Here is a 15,091-nt window from a genome sequence, read left to right as displayed (position 1 = left end):
ACAAAATGAAGAGCTTAAAAATAAGTGTTTTGAATGGCCCATTGCTGCCCATTAACCCTGCTAAGGGGAAGGGTTAGCTATCTAAGGCATGTTTGCCAGGAAATGTCACTGGCTGGCAGGTGTAGGTGTGGGTTTCTTGGGAACCCCAAGAGAGGGAGGCTGTACCTTCAGCTGCTTCCTTGGAGTCCTGCCACACAGACCACAGCAATTCTGGAGCAGCCCAACGTGGTAAAGCACGGCCCTTGCCCACTCAGGGTCCAGGCTGGCTAACCTAGCAGCGGCCACGCAGCGCTCAGCTGGGCTCCTGAAGGGCATGGACATCTGGGCCTGAGATGGGCCTGCTGAGAACCTAGCCCAGGAGACGTTCCAGAAACACAAGGAGGCCACTCCAAAGATTTTTGCCTCGGGCTGCGCTGTGCTCCCTCCTCAGAGGACCAGGCACCGCTGGGCTGTCTCATCTGACCCGTGCCCCGCCCCGGGTCCCCCTCTCACCTCCCCAGCAGCGCCAGCAGCGCCAGCTCTTTTGGTCCCGAGATGGGTACTGCTCCTATTCCCCTTCCTGGACCATGTCCTGTTAAGCAACAGTGAACCTGGCACAATCACAGGGTTTCTAAGAAGGAGGAGCAGCGACCATGGAAGGCTTTGTGGTCCAAGCTCAACCTCTAGTGGACACACGACTACATGACAAAATCATCCCGAGGGGCCGGCCTGGTGGGGGAGGCGCGGCGCCATGGCTCCGTCTGGTCCCTCCAGCCAGGAGGCTGCTTTGTGTCTCTACTCAGCCTCACACGGCAGCAGCAGAGAGACATGGTCCCAAATTTTATTCCGTGACATCTGAGCCTTCAAAGGGTGAAGAGGAACTTTCTTACTACGCACTCCTGTTTATTCTTCGAGGACACCACTGGTTGTCTTTTGTACAACTTTTTAACCTATCAAGATAGCATTCTCCGTTCTTTATGCTATTTTTATCTAAAGAGGCATATAATACAGTTCCGATGGCAATACATTTTTGCAAAAATCAAAAAAAAAGAAAAAGAAAATTACCTCCAAAGGTCACATACCTTCTGTTGTCAGGGAAATTGTCTTTATATAACCATGTTGTTTCACTTTGCCTGAAAGACTGGCATATCTTTCTGTCCAAGGACTATACCTGGATTCCATTAGACAACCTCTATTCCATCCTACATGTCTTCTCTTGTATGTAACTTTATATACACAGCTTAAGACCTTTGCGAGGTGAATAGGATTTTTTTCCTTCCCCTTATCTCTAACTTTCTTCTCATTTTCTCTTCCTCCTTTGCTCCCTTGTCCCTTGCCCAAGTATCTGTAATTCCCTCTTGCAGCTTTTCCAGGAAATGAGAGCTCCAGCAGATGGGGATGTCTAGACCACAGGCAGCCAGAGAGACCACAGATAAAGGACAGAGCAGGGGCCCAGAAGGAACTAGAAACAAGGGGTAGTCTCTGTCCAACAGAGACCCTGATTTGAAGACTCAGTGGTGGTAGTGATGGACACCAGGGCAACCGACAGTGGGTGGGGCAGCTCTTTTCCTCTTACCATTTCCTGAGCTGTCACCGCAATGGCTTTGGAATATTTAACCACAGTCGTCTGATAGTCGACGAATGTTCCCTTTGGTTCTGGAGGAGTGCCTTCATCCAGCTACAGAGGAGAGGAAAAAAACCCCACATGTCAGGAGAGGACAGTTGAAGTATGGGCTGTATTTATTGGGGATTTTGAAAAATGGAGATGCCCACAGAATTTCTTTGGCTAAGAGTCAACAGCATCCCCCAGCTTTGGTGATAAGGACTTTAACAGAGGTACAAAGACAGCACTTGGGGTACACAGGCAAGGGGGCCCTAAGCCTTGTCTGAGAGGAGATTGAGAGCATTCCCAAGGAACATTTCTGCCAAATCTTACCAGGAGAAGAGTCTGCTACATATAAAAGGTAGGGAAGGGATCCTAAGAAGTAGATTAGAGTTCAAGCATATGGTGGTAGGCATAAGCCAGACACTTTTAGGGGAGCATAGAAAGGCAGAAGATGAACTGGGAGAGGAGGCAGAATCTACACTGTGAAGGGCTTCCCTAGGAATGGTGTAGTCCATAGAGGTCTATGCCCTGGAACCCTCCTTCTGATTTAAGCTGGGGAAGACAAGGGATTGGAAGCACTAGTTCCTCATCTGACTTTGAGAACAATATGAATTGAGAGATGGGAGAGATCGCTGTAGTGGGAAGAGCCGGGACAAGTGGGACAATGACTCTGTCCCTCGAAAGGTTGGAGACATATTGGTTCAGAAGTCTTGTATTGGAGACCCAGTTCCAGGGCTTATGAATGGGCCCCAAGCTCGTTGCTTAAATTCTGAGGCTCAGGTCCTTCAGGAGAAACTTCCTAGCATCGGAAGTTTGTAGTACACATCAACTGAGAGCATACCCAGCCAAGAGTTACATGAAGGAAGAGGAGATGATGACCAGGTTGATGACAAAGATGATGATAATGTCAATGATGACCACGATGAAGAAAAAGGCAACATCTTTACCATCATCTTTGTCACTACCGTCACCATTGACTGCTGAATGGTATTCCAGGTGAGGAGCCAAAATAAGGAGACATGAACACAGGAAGAGTGAGAGCGGTGGACAGAAGTGGGGGCCGTTGAGAGCATTGAGGATGAAGCTGAGCTGTCTGATGAAGAACCTCGAAATCATGAGGAAAATGGTGGGATCTGGGGTACACAATGACATCTTTGAGAAGACCTTCCTGGCAACTCTCTGCCATACAGTTCGCAGTCGGGGCAGAGACTAGGGGCCAAGAGGGCACTTAGGAAACATTAGATGGAGTCTTCAATAAGAACTCAAGGTCGCAAGCAGGCACTAACTAAGACATGAACTGAAGGAACGGCTTCCTGCTGCCCATGTGTGATGTGGCCGCATGGTTCTGGAAGCATTTCCACCAAAGCATCAACATGGACTCCAGGCTGGATTTTTCTGGGATTCTTTATAAGGAATAAGCTGCTGCCAATGATCTCGGTCACACTATGGGAGTCCTGCTGGTCAAATGAGGACTGAGTTGTGGACTCAATCACTCAGTATAAACTGACTGGGCATCTTCTATGTGTCCAGCAATGTGCTGGGAGACTCTGTATGAGCCACAGCCTAAGAGCAGACACACCAGGAGCTGGAGCTGGAGGGAAGCTTAGAACACAACCTGCCAGTCCAAAGACAATGAGAAAGGGAAGAACAAAGTGATCATTTTTTTTTTAAATTTCACATTTATTTAGTTCAAAGAACTCTCTTTTGTTCTGAGATTATAGCCTTCCTACTTTTTTTGAGGGTGATGTTAACATGACCTTTCCGTTATGAAACAGTAGTGATGCAGAGAGCGGGCTTTTTGTCTCTTTAACCCCCTCCTCTGGTCAGAAAGAAGAAAAAACTATCACCACCATCAACATGCAACAACCCAAACAAAGAAGCAAACAAAGAAAAGGTAGTGGGTCACAAAAATTCTAAGACTGAGAACCACTGACCTCACTCAGTAGGGAAACCAAGGTTCAGAGAGCTTGAGTCATTTGTCCAAGACCACCCAGAAATCCAATTACTTCATGTTAACCTATCAATTCCCAAACCTTCTGGTACTTAGACATAGAGAATTCCAGGATGAACCTCCATGGCAGAAGCACCAAAAGGGGCACAAATTACATCCAAGTTACACTCAATGTTGGGTACACTCGTTTTTTCTGCCAGTCACTCGATGACAATGATGATGACAGTCTATCAGTGCTGTGACCAAATAACCAAAACTCAGAAAACGCCCTATTTCTAACACTTTACTGCCTATGGGCTCCAAGGCCCTGGAGTATCACTGAATACAAAGTGGGCAGCAATGGGCAGGCTGGGGTAGGCTCAACAGAGAATGCGGAAGAGGCACTGGGTAGAACCACGGCTATCAGGTCTGGGTAGAAGGAGTTGGGGGTACCAATAAACCCCGACTGTATACTCTGCAGAATGGCAGAAAGAACCCCTTTGTTCTGGCCTCTGTGGATCCTGTCACTAGAAGTTCCTAATTATTGCTATCAGGTAATGCCAGACTTCTCCCAGCCCTTCCAAAAGAGTGGGGAGTGTCCTGGGCTGAGTGAGAGAGTAGCTATCCCACCACTGATATCAGACAGTACAAGTGCTGCTTCCTTTACTGAAAATCCATCTTGGTATGCAAGGCTCAACAGCTATCGAAAAAGACTTCAAGAATCTGACTTCCACATTCCAGAGATTTTGGAACTCTTACCTATCATTAGAGTCATTTGGAAAAGTACCTTCTCCTAGGGAGAAAAAAGTCACCTGAATTTCTAATTTGTATTGAGAAAACTTGAGCTCCATTATTTAATATCCTTCATGGAAACATGGCTTACTTTCTTTTTTTTTTCTTTTAAAGATTTTATTTACCTATTTGACAGAAAGAGAGAGCACAAGCAGGGGAGCGGGAGGCAGAGGGAAAAGCAGGATCCCTGCTGAGTGCTGAGCCCGATGCAGGACTCGATCCTAGGACCCCGGGATCATGACCTGAGCTGAAAGCAGATGCTTAACCAACTAAGCCACTCTGGGGCCCTGAAACATGGCTTACTTTCAAAGCTCAGGTGTTCTGATGTCCTAAAAACCAAACACAACCACTGAGATTTCCCCAAAAGCTTTAGAAAGAGGGGAATTTCGCTCATTTTCTGCCAAACTGCCCATATTTGAGGAACGAGAAGCCCACAGCAAAAATTACCAGAGTGATCTGATGAGGCCCGTCCGGGGTGTCTAAAGGAGTCCTGGCATCCCCGCCTGGCTCATGACTCTCTCGGTCTGCTAATGACTGCGTAATGAATGCTTAAGGGGAATTATCCTAATTATAGTTTCAGGCTATCACCTCTTTATGGAGAAACCAACCAACCAATCTTCTCTAAATTAGCAATTAAAGACCACTTATTATTCTGAAAAACCATAATAATGTATTCGCAATCTGACAATGGACATTTCAAAACAGGGACAAAATCTAAAATTCTTGGCAGTGCTATCACAGAATGGAAATGAGATGTTGCTGAACAATTGTTAATTTTAATGACTATCAAACTAACAGGACTAGTGAAGGATTCCTTGAGGAAAGAGCAGGAGATACTCTCCCATCACAGTCCCTACTCATCCAGCTCAACCAACAAGGGGTCACTAGAGGATTAATGACTCTCACGTTGTCTTCCGTGCCCACTGTCTGCAAGAGTTCACTATGGGCTTTCACACATACTACTTAAGTGGTGTCTGCATCTGGCTACCAAAACCATGGGGGGGGGGATTTAAAAGATTCAGAGATTCCTGGGGTGCCTGGGTGGCTCAGTCCATTAAGCATCTGCCTTTGGCTCAGGTCATGATCCCAAGGTCCTGGGATCGGGTCCTGCACTGGGCTCCCTGCTCAGTGGGGAGCCTGCTTCTCCCTCATCCTCTACCTGCCGCTCCCCCTGCCTGTGTTCTCTCTGTCAAATAAATAAATAAAATCTTAAAAAAAAAAAAAATCCAGAGATTCCTTGGCTCAAGTCCACAGAGATTTCAATTGATTAGGGCTGGGGTAGGGCCTACGAATGTGCTCCCCATGAGTTCAAAGGAGCCACTCTGAAGACCAGACCTTGGGAATCCCTTCATTATTTCACTTTGGACTTTGTTCCCAATGACTACTCTAGGAGGTAAACAGGGGAGGTAAATACCTATTTCCATTTTGTAAGTGAAGGAACCAATGATACCTTCTCCATCGCCATTATTTTTCCCTGTGTAAAACCAGAAGACAGGGTGAGACTGGCTTCCAAAGTAATGAATGAATAACCAAGAATGAATACCATGTTGGACAGAGGATAGGATGTGTGTATGCTGATTGAAACCCTCAGGAAAAGAGGACGGTCACTGGTATCCGCTTTAACTGGCTGCTCCTTAGAGAAAAGCACTTAGGGACCACGTCTGAGGGAAACTGAGGAGGAACTGGGGTCAAGGGATAAAGGTGAGCATCTGGGAGCCCAGGCCTACCTTGCTCATGGCCTCTGCAATGGCGTCCACCATGCCTCCCACCAGCCCCACTTCACTGGCGGCTTCATTCAGTGTCACCATGATGTCATCGACGGCCTCCTTCATGAGCTGAGCGGCCTCTGTGATGGCATCATGGGTGTGCTGGGCCTGAGAAGGGAAAGCAGAAAGAGGACTGTGAGAAGTTTCCATAAGCAGAGGAAAATGGTGCTCAGTCTCCTCAGAAATCACTTCACTTCTTTTAGGTATAACCTTAAAGAAAGCACAACACAAAACAAAACCCTTATGGAACACAACAGGGATTCTGGATTTTTCCTTTTCTTTCTGTGGGTACATTTGTTTGCAAAATCACTACAAATCAGAAAGAGAAGTAGAAAAGGATGTCTTTTTATAATCAAAAGGAAAAACAAAATTGCAATATCTAACAGCATCCTATGACAGGACCAGTTTTTTTTTTTTTTAAGATTTTATTTATTTATTTGTCAGAGAGAGAGAGAGAGAGAGCAAGAGCGAGCATAGGCAGAGTGGCAGGCAGAGTCAGAGGGAGAAGCAGGCTCCCTGCAGAGCAAGGAGCCTGATGTGGGACTCGATCCCAGGACGCTGGGATCATGACCTGAGCCGAAGGCAGCTGCTTAACCAACTGAGCCACCCAGGCATCCCTGACAGGACCAGTTTTATGTTAATCTGTCCAGGATGATAGAAAGAGAATGCAACTGATTCCCAATGATGCACGCTTCCCGGTTTAATTAAGAAAAAACCAAAACCTAATATAAGGGAAAAAACATGTTCACAACAAATGCACTTCTCTTTCAAGCTGCACAACACTCTAGAATTCCCTTCCTGCAAATAAGGTTGGATTGTGGCAATGTAGTGACATAGAGGAGAAATCCATCTGTGGAAAGACGAAGAGCCTTTGGAATTATGTCACAAATTACACTGCCACGAGCCTGGAGGGACGAGGGAGCAAAGTTCTCCAGGGACTGACATTCTGCAGGCAAAGTCTCGAGTGCTCCCAAGTTCCCTCTGACTGTAACTCAGAGATGCTCCTACACCTGCCAGAGTTTCGCAAGCGCATCACGCACCGAGGAGACACCAGGTAAATGAGTGGATGAAAGATGAAACAACGGTGGTTCCAGGCTCCTGAAAAACACCTCCAATGGGAGACAGATGCAGAAGGAGCCTAGGTCCTGCCATCAGAAAAACTGGGTTCTAGCTCTGGATCCACCTCTTACTAGCTAAGCGGTCCTAGGCGTGGCTTCCTCAGCACAATGGGAATAATTGGAACAACACTATGCAGAATTCCAATGAGATGATATGGATACCTGCAGCATATATTTATAATAAGGGCAGTCTAGGGGTGCCTGGGTGGCTCCGTCGGTTAAGTGTCTGCTTTTGGCTCAGGTCATGATCTCAGGGTCTTGGGATTGAGCCCCACATCGGGCTCCCTCCTCAGTGGGGAGTCTGTTTCTCCCTCTGCCGCTGTTTCTCTCCATGCTCGTGCACATACTTTTTCTCTCTCTCAAATAAATAAATAAATAAATAAATAAAATCTTGCGGGGAGGAAAGGAACAGCCAAGTAGCAGGCGCCTGACTTCATGTCAGGTAGTCAGCATCAGAATCGGCCCCCACACAGTGGCCACGGCTGCCCTGACACACACCTCAGGGGGAGACGCCCCTTCCAAAGGCCCAAGAAACTGCACCTTCCCTCTGGTGATGAGAAGCTAAGGAGGTCAGGGAGGGAAGGTAAATGTAACTCTTTTGACTGGCTAACTGAAAGAGAGGACTTCTTTTTTTTTTAATATATATTTTAAAAAATTTTTTATAAACATGTAATGTTTATAGCCCCAGGGGTACAGGTGTGTGAATCGTCAGGCTTACACACTTCACAGCACTCACCATAGCACATACCCTCCCCAATGTCCACAACCCAGCCACCCTCTCCCTACCCCCACTTCCCCCTGGCCACCCTCAGTTTGTTTTGTGAGATTAAGAGTTTCTTATGGCTTGTCTCCCTCCCCATCCCAGCTTGTTTCATTTATTGAAAGAGAGGACTTCTAAGAGAGGCTGTGTGAGCCACAGGAACTGGCTCAGTGTGTGGGACAGAAAAGCCAAGGGAATCCAGGTCTTCTAAAATGACACGTGACAAGATGTGAAGTATGTGGACCATGGATGGTGACCTCAAGACACCAACAAAGTGTCGGGATGCAAATGCTAATTATTGACCATTAGGGCTAAAATTAACTCAGAAGTTAACAGGAACAAAGAGCCTTGAGGAACAAAGATCCCTTGATTCTTCCCACCTCAGATGGGGAGTCACTCTCAGGACTTCTTCCCTCCACCCGCTTCCAGCCTCCTCATGGCTCCATCCTCTCCCCCTCGGCCAGTAGCCTATAGCAGCTGGTTCTATTCTGTTCGCCTCCTCCCTTTGCCCCATGCAAATCCTAGTCCTCTTTCAAGGCCCAGCCTAAATACAGCCTCTTCCAGCAGCCCTCCTTGGATGGCTCTCTTCTCGTGCTCTCACTGGCTTTCCTTTGGATTTCTGCAGCCCTGAGAAGCAACTCTGGAGCCAGAGAGGTGAAGGCTTTAGAAAAAAGGATATGGGGAATTGAGGCTCAATACTGCAACACGACACGGCTTCTGCTCAGCTCTCTCTCAGGATATGAGCCTGTAAAGGCCTCGGCCTCTGTGTAAGGAGGCTGTGTGCTGGGCAGACTGCACAGTGAGACCGCACAGAGGTACAAAGGGCAGCCCACGGAGCCCCAGCCCCTGAGTATCTCTGTGATTTCAGCTCAAGCACCAGACCTCCGAGCAACGAACTGGCCCTCAGGTCACTCAAGCCCCAGCCGCCACCTGGTGGCAGTGGGAGGAGGTACTCTGAGTGAGAACCGGCTTGCTGAGCTCCGTAGAGCTGCAGACCCACCAGAGATCACTCTCAGATGGTACTGTTTTAAGTAACTAAGCTTTAGAATGGCTTGTTTGCAGCAACAGCTAGCTGCGACAGCCCCTGAGAAGGCCCCAAAGCCAGCTTTGGGGTCAGAGAGGTGTCTGGGTTGAAGCGGAGACCAGTATCCAGCAGAGTTGATGGGGTGAGGAGGAAAGGGAGAACACGCTTGGCAGAGGACACAGGCTGTACAAAGGTCCGGGGGCAGGAAGTATGTGGACTGTTAAGAGGAGCCGACCAGTGCACTGTATGGGAAGTGTCTAGCATGGTGCGTGCCACACGGCTCCTGCCCCCCTTCTCTCACTTCTCCACCAACCCAGCCCCCACCCCAACTAGACTGCGTGCTCCTTGCCAACAGTTGGCTCTCCTTCCCTCCAGAAGCACAGTGTTCATAGGAAATGAAGGGTTTGATCAAGTCACTGCGGGGAGTTGAGGCAAAGGTAAAGCGTGAGACATTCATTTTTACTTTACAGGTATTTTCTTTTTTTTTTTTTTTCTTCTTTTTTACAAAGATAACCTTCACAGGGTGTTGGTGCACATTTCTCCTATGGAGAGGCTTGTTTAGAAATAAATGGAACCATCTGTTTCTGTGCTGCCTACCAGGCATGGATGGCAGAGCTGAGGCAGAGACCGGGCTCCTGGGCAGTCAGAACAGGCCCTGGCCCTCGCTCCCTGCCCTCGAGCCCAGCCTGAGGGTCCAATGTGACTTTCAAACCAGTGGCAAAATCTCTGTTCTTGTATCTCCAGTCAGGTGTTTTAGCATCTGACAGACAGATGATGCTTCGTCCTAGGTGATAGGCAGGGCACTGGGAACAACAGCAAATACCAAAGCCTGGAACTGCAGGAAGAGCGGCCTGCTGCCACCACTCCTCAGGGACTCCTTGGTGCCAGGGACTGTGCTCATCTCCACTGTGCATGTCCCATTCACCCTCACAGCCCACTGCAAGGTGAGAGTCAGACAACGTCCCTGCCGGGGACCCCTCCGACGGTCGCCATCGGAAAATGGGAGCTTCAGCAAGAAAGCTTATGGATCTGGTGGCCAACCAAGGCCACCGACAGGTTGGCCATCTGCTGAAAGGATGCCACTGGTCAAAAGGAAGCTGAGCAGATGGCCAGATCAGGTCAAATTTCTCAGCGCTACTGGAAAAACAAACCTTAATCTAGGGAATATGCCATCTAGTTTTAGCCTCTCCCTGCTTTTAAACAAGGGGACGGCCCCCAAGTACCATGTGGCAAAGACAAGGGGCCTCAGGATTTGCTACCTCTCCCAAAGTTGGCCGGGCCACCCTTACTCAGCACTTGCCACCCGATGAGCCCAACCCTGGGACCTCACCCAGTGGGAAATGGTAAAACATGTGGCTGATTTTTGTTCTAGGCTCTTAGGAGGGAGCCTTCAAGGGCTTAGCATTTCCCAAGTGGTCAAGGACTGCTTCTGTGCTTCACAGTGGGCCCCGAGGACCTCACATTAGTTTAGGCTAAGAAGGGGACTCAGGGTGGCCTGTAGGCAGTTTCAGGATGGGAGCTGGCCACGCTGGAGAGCCCAACCATGCGATTAGGGGGCTGTGGCTTTGAGCAAGAGTATCAGCCTGACCTTGGGGGACAGGAGAGGGCTGCAGACTGAATCACTGGTCATCTGACTAGATTCATTCGATCCACCCTACAGGAGGAAATCCCAATAGAACTCTGGGCAGCAGAGCTGGAGTGAGCTTCCCCGGTTGATGAGGGGAGCACTAAGCTGAGAGCATGACTCACCCTTGGGACATGTTTAGGACGCCCCCAGACCTCACCTTCTGCATGGTTTGTAGCCTTTATAATAAAATGGTAGTAGTAAGTAGAGCAATTTCCCGAGTCCTGTGAGTCATTCCAGCAAATTATTGAACCTGAAGGGGTAGAGAGAATCCCCTGAATTTGGAGCCACCTGGTCAGAGTGAGGATGGCCTGGGAACCTGGGATCTTATGGCTGGTACCTGAACTTGGGTTGTGCCCTTAACCTGGGAAATCTGAACTGACACCAGATAGTCACTGTCAGAATCACATGGGTTCAGGTGCTGCCCCCCACCCCCTACCCCGCCACGCAGTGGTTTTGAAAGGGAGACGCCCCTTCCAAAGGCACAAGAAATTGCCCCTTCCCTCCGATGGATGAGAAGGTTAGGAGGCCAGGGAGGGAAGGTAAATGTAACTCTTTTGACTGGCTAACTGAAAGAGAGGATTTCTAAGAGGAGGCTGTGTGAGCCCCAGGAACTGGCTCGGTGTGTGGAACGGAAAAGCCGAAGGAATCCAGAAGACATCTTCCATAGGGCCTCTGACGAGCTCTGCCTCTGTCAGACTGCGGATGGTTGTCTTGAGTATGTCAGGCTGCACAGAACTCTCTCTTAGGGATGTGAGGGAGGGAAGCTGGTAATTTAGGTTGATGGCTGATTTCATGGAATAGAGAAGGTAAAACGCAAAATGTGCAGATTGTTCACTTTGGATGACAGAAGTCTGAAAGGTGACATTTTCTGCCCGTGACCCTCTCAAGAGAGCACCTCATACAAATACGGATGAAAACAGTAAAACTGAAAGGTATGTATTTCTCTAAATCTCACTTGAAATCAGATCATCACGGGTGGCACGAAAATGTCAGGAATGCTGTAACGTTCACGTTCAAGCAGAGGGCATGTTTCTGGGCAGAAGCCGAGTGCATGTTTCTGAGCGCTGCTGGCCACGTGTCTGCTATCCCCCATGGCCTGAGGAAGGGACAAGAGGCAGGTTGTGGGGGCGGTGACAGTGAGTCACAAGACTGCTCTCTGAACTCCCTGGAAAATGTGAAGGACGCTTTCTCCACACTGGGGCATCTAAACCTACGAAAACACATCCTTGCCCTTGGCTGTTCCAGAAACAATTACCTTCCCATCTGCTCCTGTGAGGAGTTCTCTAGGCCTGCTCCCCATCGCTCCTCATATTTAAGTCACAGCCCTTAATGGGTCAGCTGAGAGGCTGTGAAGCCTCCTCCAATTACCCCGAGCCTTTCCCAGGGCCGCTTTCTCCAACTCCAAGGGCAAACCTCGCCTCTACCACACAGCCGCGTCCAAATCACACACGCCGGCCACCTGAGCACACGGGTTCAGACACCCAAAGACCCGGTAGGTGCTCAATTAAGGCATCCTTAAAAGCCCACCAGCAATCTGGGAAGTGGACTCAGAGGGCTCAACAATGAGGTCATTATTTTAGATTCTGGAGGGGCTCCTTGTTACTGCTCCTCATGGCACAACACGGGAGAAAAATCAGACTCGCTTCTTTTTTGGAAACATGTCTGAAGTCTACTTCCAAGGGAGCCTTATTTCTGTATTCTAGTGCTTCAACTACAAAGGGCAGTAAAGCAGGCAGAGACATCACAGAAATCTGGAAAATGGGAGAAGGCCACGGGGGGTTGGGGTATACAAGTCAACGTTAGCAGAAGGGGAAAAAAAACCCAACTGATGATTAGAACTGCCCAGCAGTGCACAGGGATGGGTGTCTCCTGCAGAAGAAGCAGGAAGGGCCCTTCAAGGAGGATGTGGGGGGGGGGGCTGGGTGGGGTAGAAGGGAGTGTGGAAGGGGGGTCCATGGGGCGAGGGTGAGGCTACCCAGCAAATGCCTCGTGATCACAGGATTCATTAACACCGGACTCTGGGGCTGCTTCTTTTCTTTTCTTTCCTTTTTTTTTTTTTCTTTCCTTCTTCCCCCCTCCTCCTCCCCCCACTCTTTCTTTAATACCTACTGTGTCAGGCACATTATCTCAGTCAATCTCTATAACAGCCCCTGAGAGGTATTCATTATTAACCCCACTGTTTAGAGGGGGAAGCAAAGAAATGAAGTAATTTGCTAGCAAGAGGCAGAACTGGGATTTGAATCCAATTATGTTGGACTCCAAAGCTTATTCTCTTTTACACCATATCAGAACCACTGATGATCATTTAACTGCATTTCCTCTGCAAACAGTGACACACAACATCCTAACACACATATACACATCCCCTAAGACCTAGCAGGTAACACCTAGGAAATGTTTGTCCAAAGAATAGCACCCAAGGCGATTACGTCTCTGCATTCAGCCTCCTAAGAAAGGACCTCAAACCCAGCTTGTAGTGTTCTAGAGAGCCTGTCGGGGTCTGCAGACAGAGCACAGGCTGAATGCAGGATGCCAGGGAGGGGAAAAGACACATACACCTGTCCTGCCTTCACCACGATGTCTCAGCCTGTCCCCAGCGCTTCAGCTCAAACACTGAAAACTGTCCCACTCTCGCATCCAGCCACCATTCCCAAGCAGAGGATGTCCTGTAAAGCTTACAGTGCTGACTACACATGCTCCTGACTCTGAATTTCTTGGTATAAAACAGAATTCCACAGGGAGCTCTGAACTTGCAGTCTAAGCAGATATGCTAGTATCTTATACACCCAGAAAAGTCCTAATTGGAATTACTCTGCTGGGAATGAAATTCTCTCAGGTCGGGGTTGGAGCCATGTGGCAATCAGCCCTGGAGAAAAGATAACCCAGAACTGGGTCTGGAAGGCGAGTCCTACCCCCCTCCACCTCCCACTGGGCAGGTACAAGGGGGGCGAGGCCAACTCAGGGGCACCTATCACTCAGCTATCAGGCAGATGGGCATCCTTGTTCTTCTTGTGAAATCTCACCATTTTGGCAACAAGCCTCCTTTCTTTCCCGAAGACTGAGAACAACTTGAGGGTGCTGGCTGGCTCTCAGTATTTTTAGCAGCCCAAGATTTAGGCTCTTAATAGTTGCCAGATACATGACTGGAAAAACTGAACACAGAAAACCCAAGTCTAAGACATTATTTGCGCTGCTACCAGAGCGGTGTTTCTCAACTCAGGATGGGTTCTAAGTCCTCACTACTTACAATAAAGCCCAAAGGTCTTACAGTGGGGGAGGGGAGAGTGGTCATGACATAGCCAAGTCTATCTTCCCTGCTGGTCATCCCCACTCTCTATATGTTCCACGAGCATCAGACTGCACACTATTCTCCAAAGATACCACAATCCTTTTATAACCCTATACACACCTTTGTATGTGCTGTTCCTCCTTGATAGCATGTCTCAAGCCACCCTCATGTGCCAAATACTTTATTTTTGTGAGACCGACTAGCCACATGTGGCCTCTTGCCTACAGCTTTGCTTGACCTCTCTCCAGCCCTTGCTGTGGGCAGTCAGCTTCTGTTTCCAGAGGGTGTAGGCTCAGTCCTGACTCCACATCCACTTCTCTTGTGATGCGGGATGACTTCCCTAAGCAGTCTCAGTTCCCACATCTGTACCATGAGAACCTTCATACACCATGGGATTTTTACGAAGATTAAATATCAAGAGGATATAGGGTAGAAGAGATGACAAAGAACCAGCACTCAGTCAGTAGCCGTGAGCTCCAAGGATACTATTTTGTGATTCTGACTCTTACTCTAGAATCTTCTCTGCTGTACCATGTTACTGATACGAAGATCTTAGAGCTGCAACAAAGCACACTAAAAACAATACGCACATCATAGGGATTCCTACAGCTTGTAGGCAAGTATCCCACACAAATCATTCCAACCCGTGTTCCCATGGGCTGCTTAGGTGAGGACCCAGGAAGCTCAGATTGACCCCAGCACCTACTGGAAGGGACAAATAGCAGGAGGAGCCTCCAACCTCCTCTCAAGGTACCAGAACCCTGGGGGAACTTATGGCACAAGATGGTTTCACAAGTAAAACCATCACTCAGACACAGATATCATCCCTGAGAGCAGAAGGCAGGCTCTCACCATCTTCAGCCACTTCAAGGAGCTGGGTGATAAGGCACATCAGGCTGAGGAAATGTCCCAGGTGAAACTAGTAAGGGAGATTTTCAGAGGCAACTGCTGATCCAAGACAAGAGAAACACATGCCATGGGTGACCTCGTCCTCCGTTTTGCATTGAACTTGAGTCTCAGGAATGGAAACGATATTTTCTGGAAGACAACTGAGCTTTGCTTTGCCCAAGTTGGGTGTCAACACTGAGCAGGTGCCTGGTAGGTATTAATTTTTATTCCTGAAATAACCACCCAATGTTTTTCTTTCCCAAGGATGCTTGCCTAGGTATTCTGTCATGGGAAAAAAAAAAAATCACTTAA

General features: G+C 48.5%; 1 protein-coding gene across 5 annotated transcripts in view; it reads right to left on the bottom strand.

The window, feature by feature from the left end:
- Positions 1-15,091, bottom strand: part of TLN2 (talin 2) — a 424,752-nt gene that overhangs the window by 62,555 nt on the left and 347,106 nt on the right. For all 5 annotated transcript variants that reach the window (XR_009355411.1, XM_059180687.1, XM_059180690.1 and 2 more), the window contains 2 exons: positions 6,035-6,181; positions 1,556-1,657 (listed from right to left, as the gene is read on the bottom strand). Coding sequence is in view for 4 of the 5 variants with exons in the window: in XM_059180687.1 (XP_059036670.1) it covers positions 1,556-1,657; positions 6,035-6,181 (249 nt within the window). In the remaining variant the exon portion in view is untranslated. The remainder of the gene's footprint in view (positions 1-1,555; positions 1,658-6,034; positions 6,182-15,091) is intronic.

The sequence above is a fragment of the Mustela lutreola genome, chromosome 7 (assembly GCF_030435805.1).
Source record: "Mustela lutreola isolate mMusLut2 chromosome 7, mMusLut2.pri, whole genome shotgun sequence".
In the NCBI taxonomy this organism is placed as follows: Eukaryota; Metazoa; Chordata; class Mammalia; order Carnivora; family Mustelidae; genus Mustela; species Mustela lutreola.
This window is presented reverse-complemented; position numbering and strand designations above follow the sequence as displayed.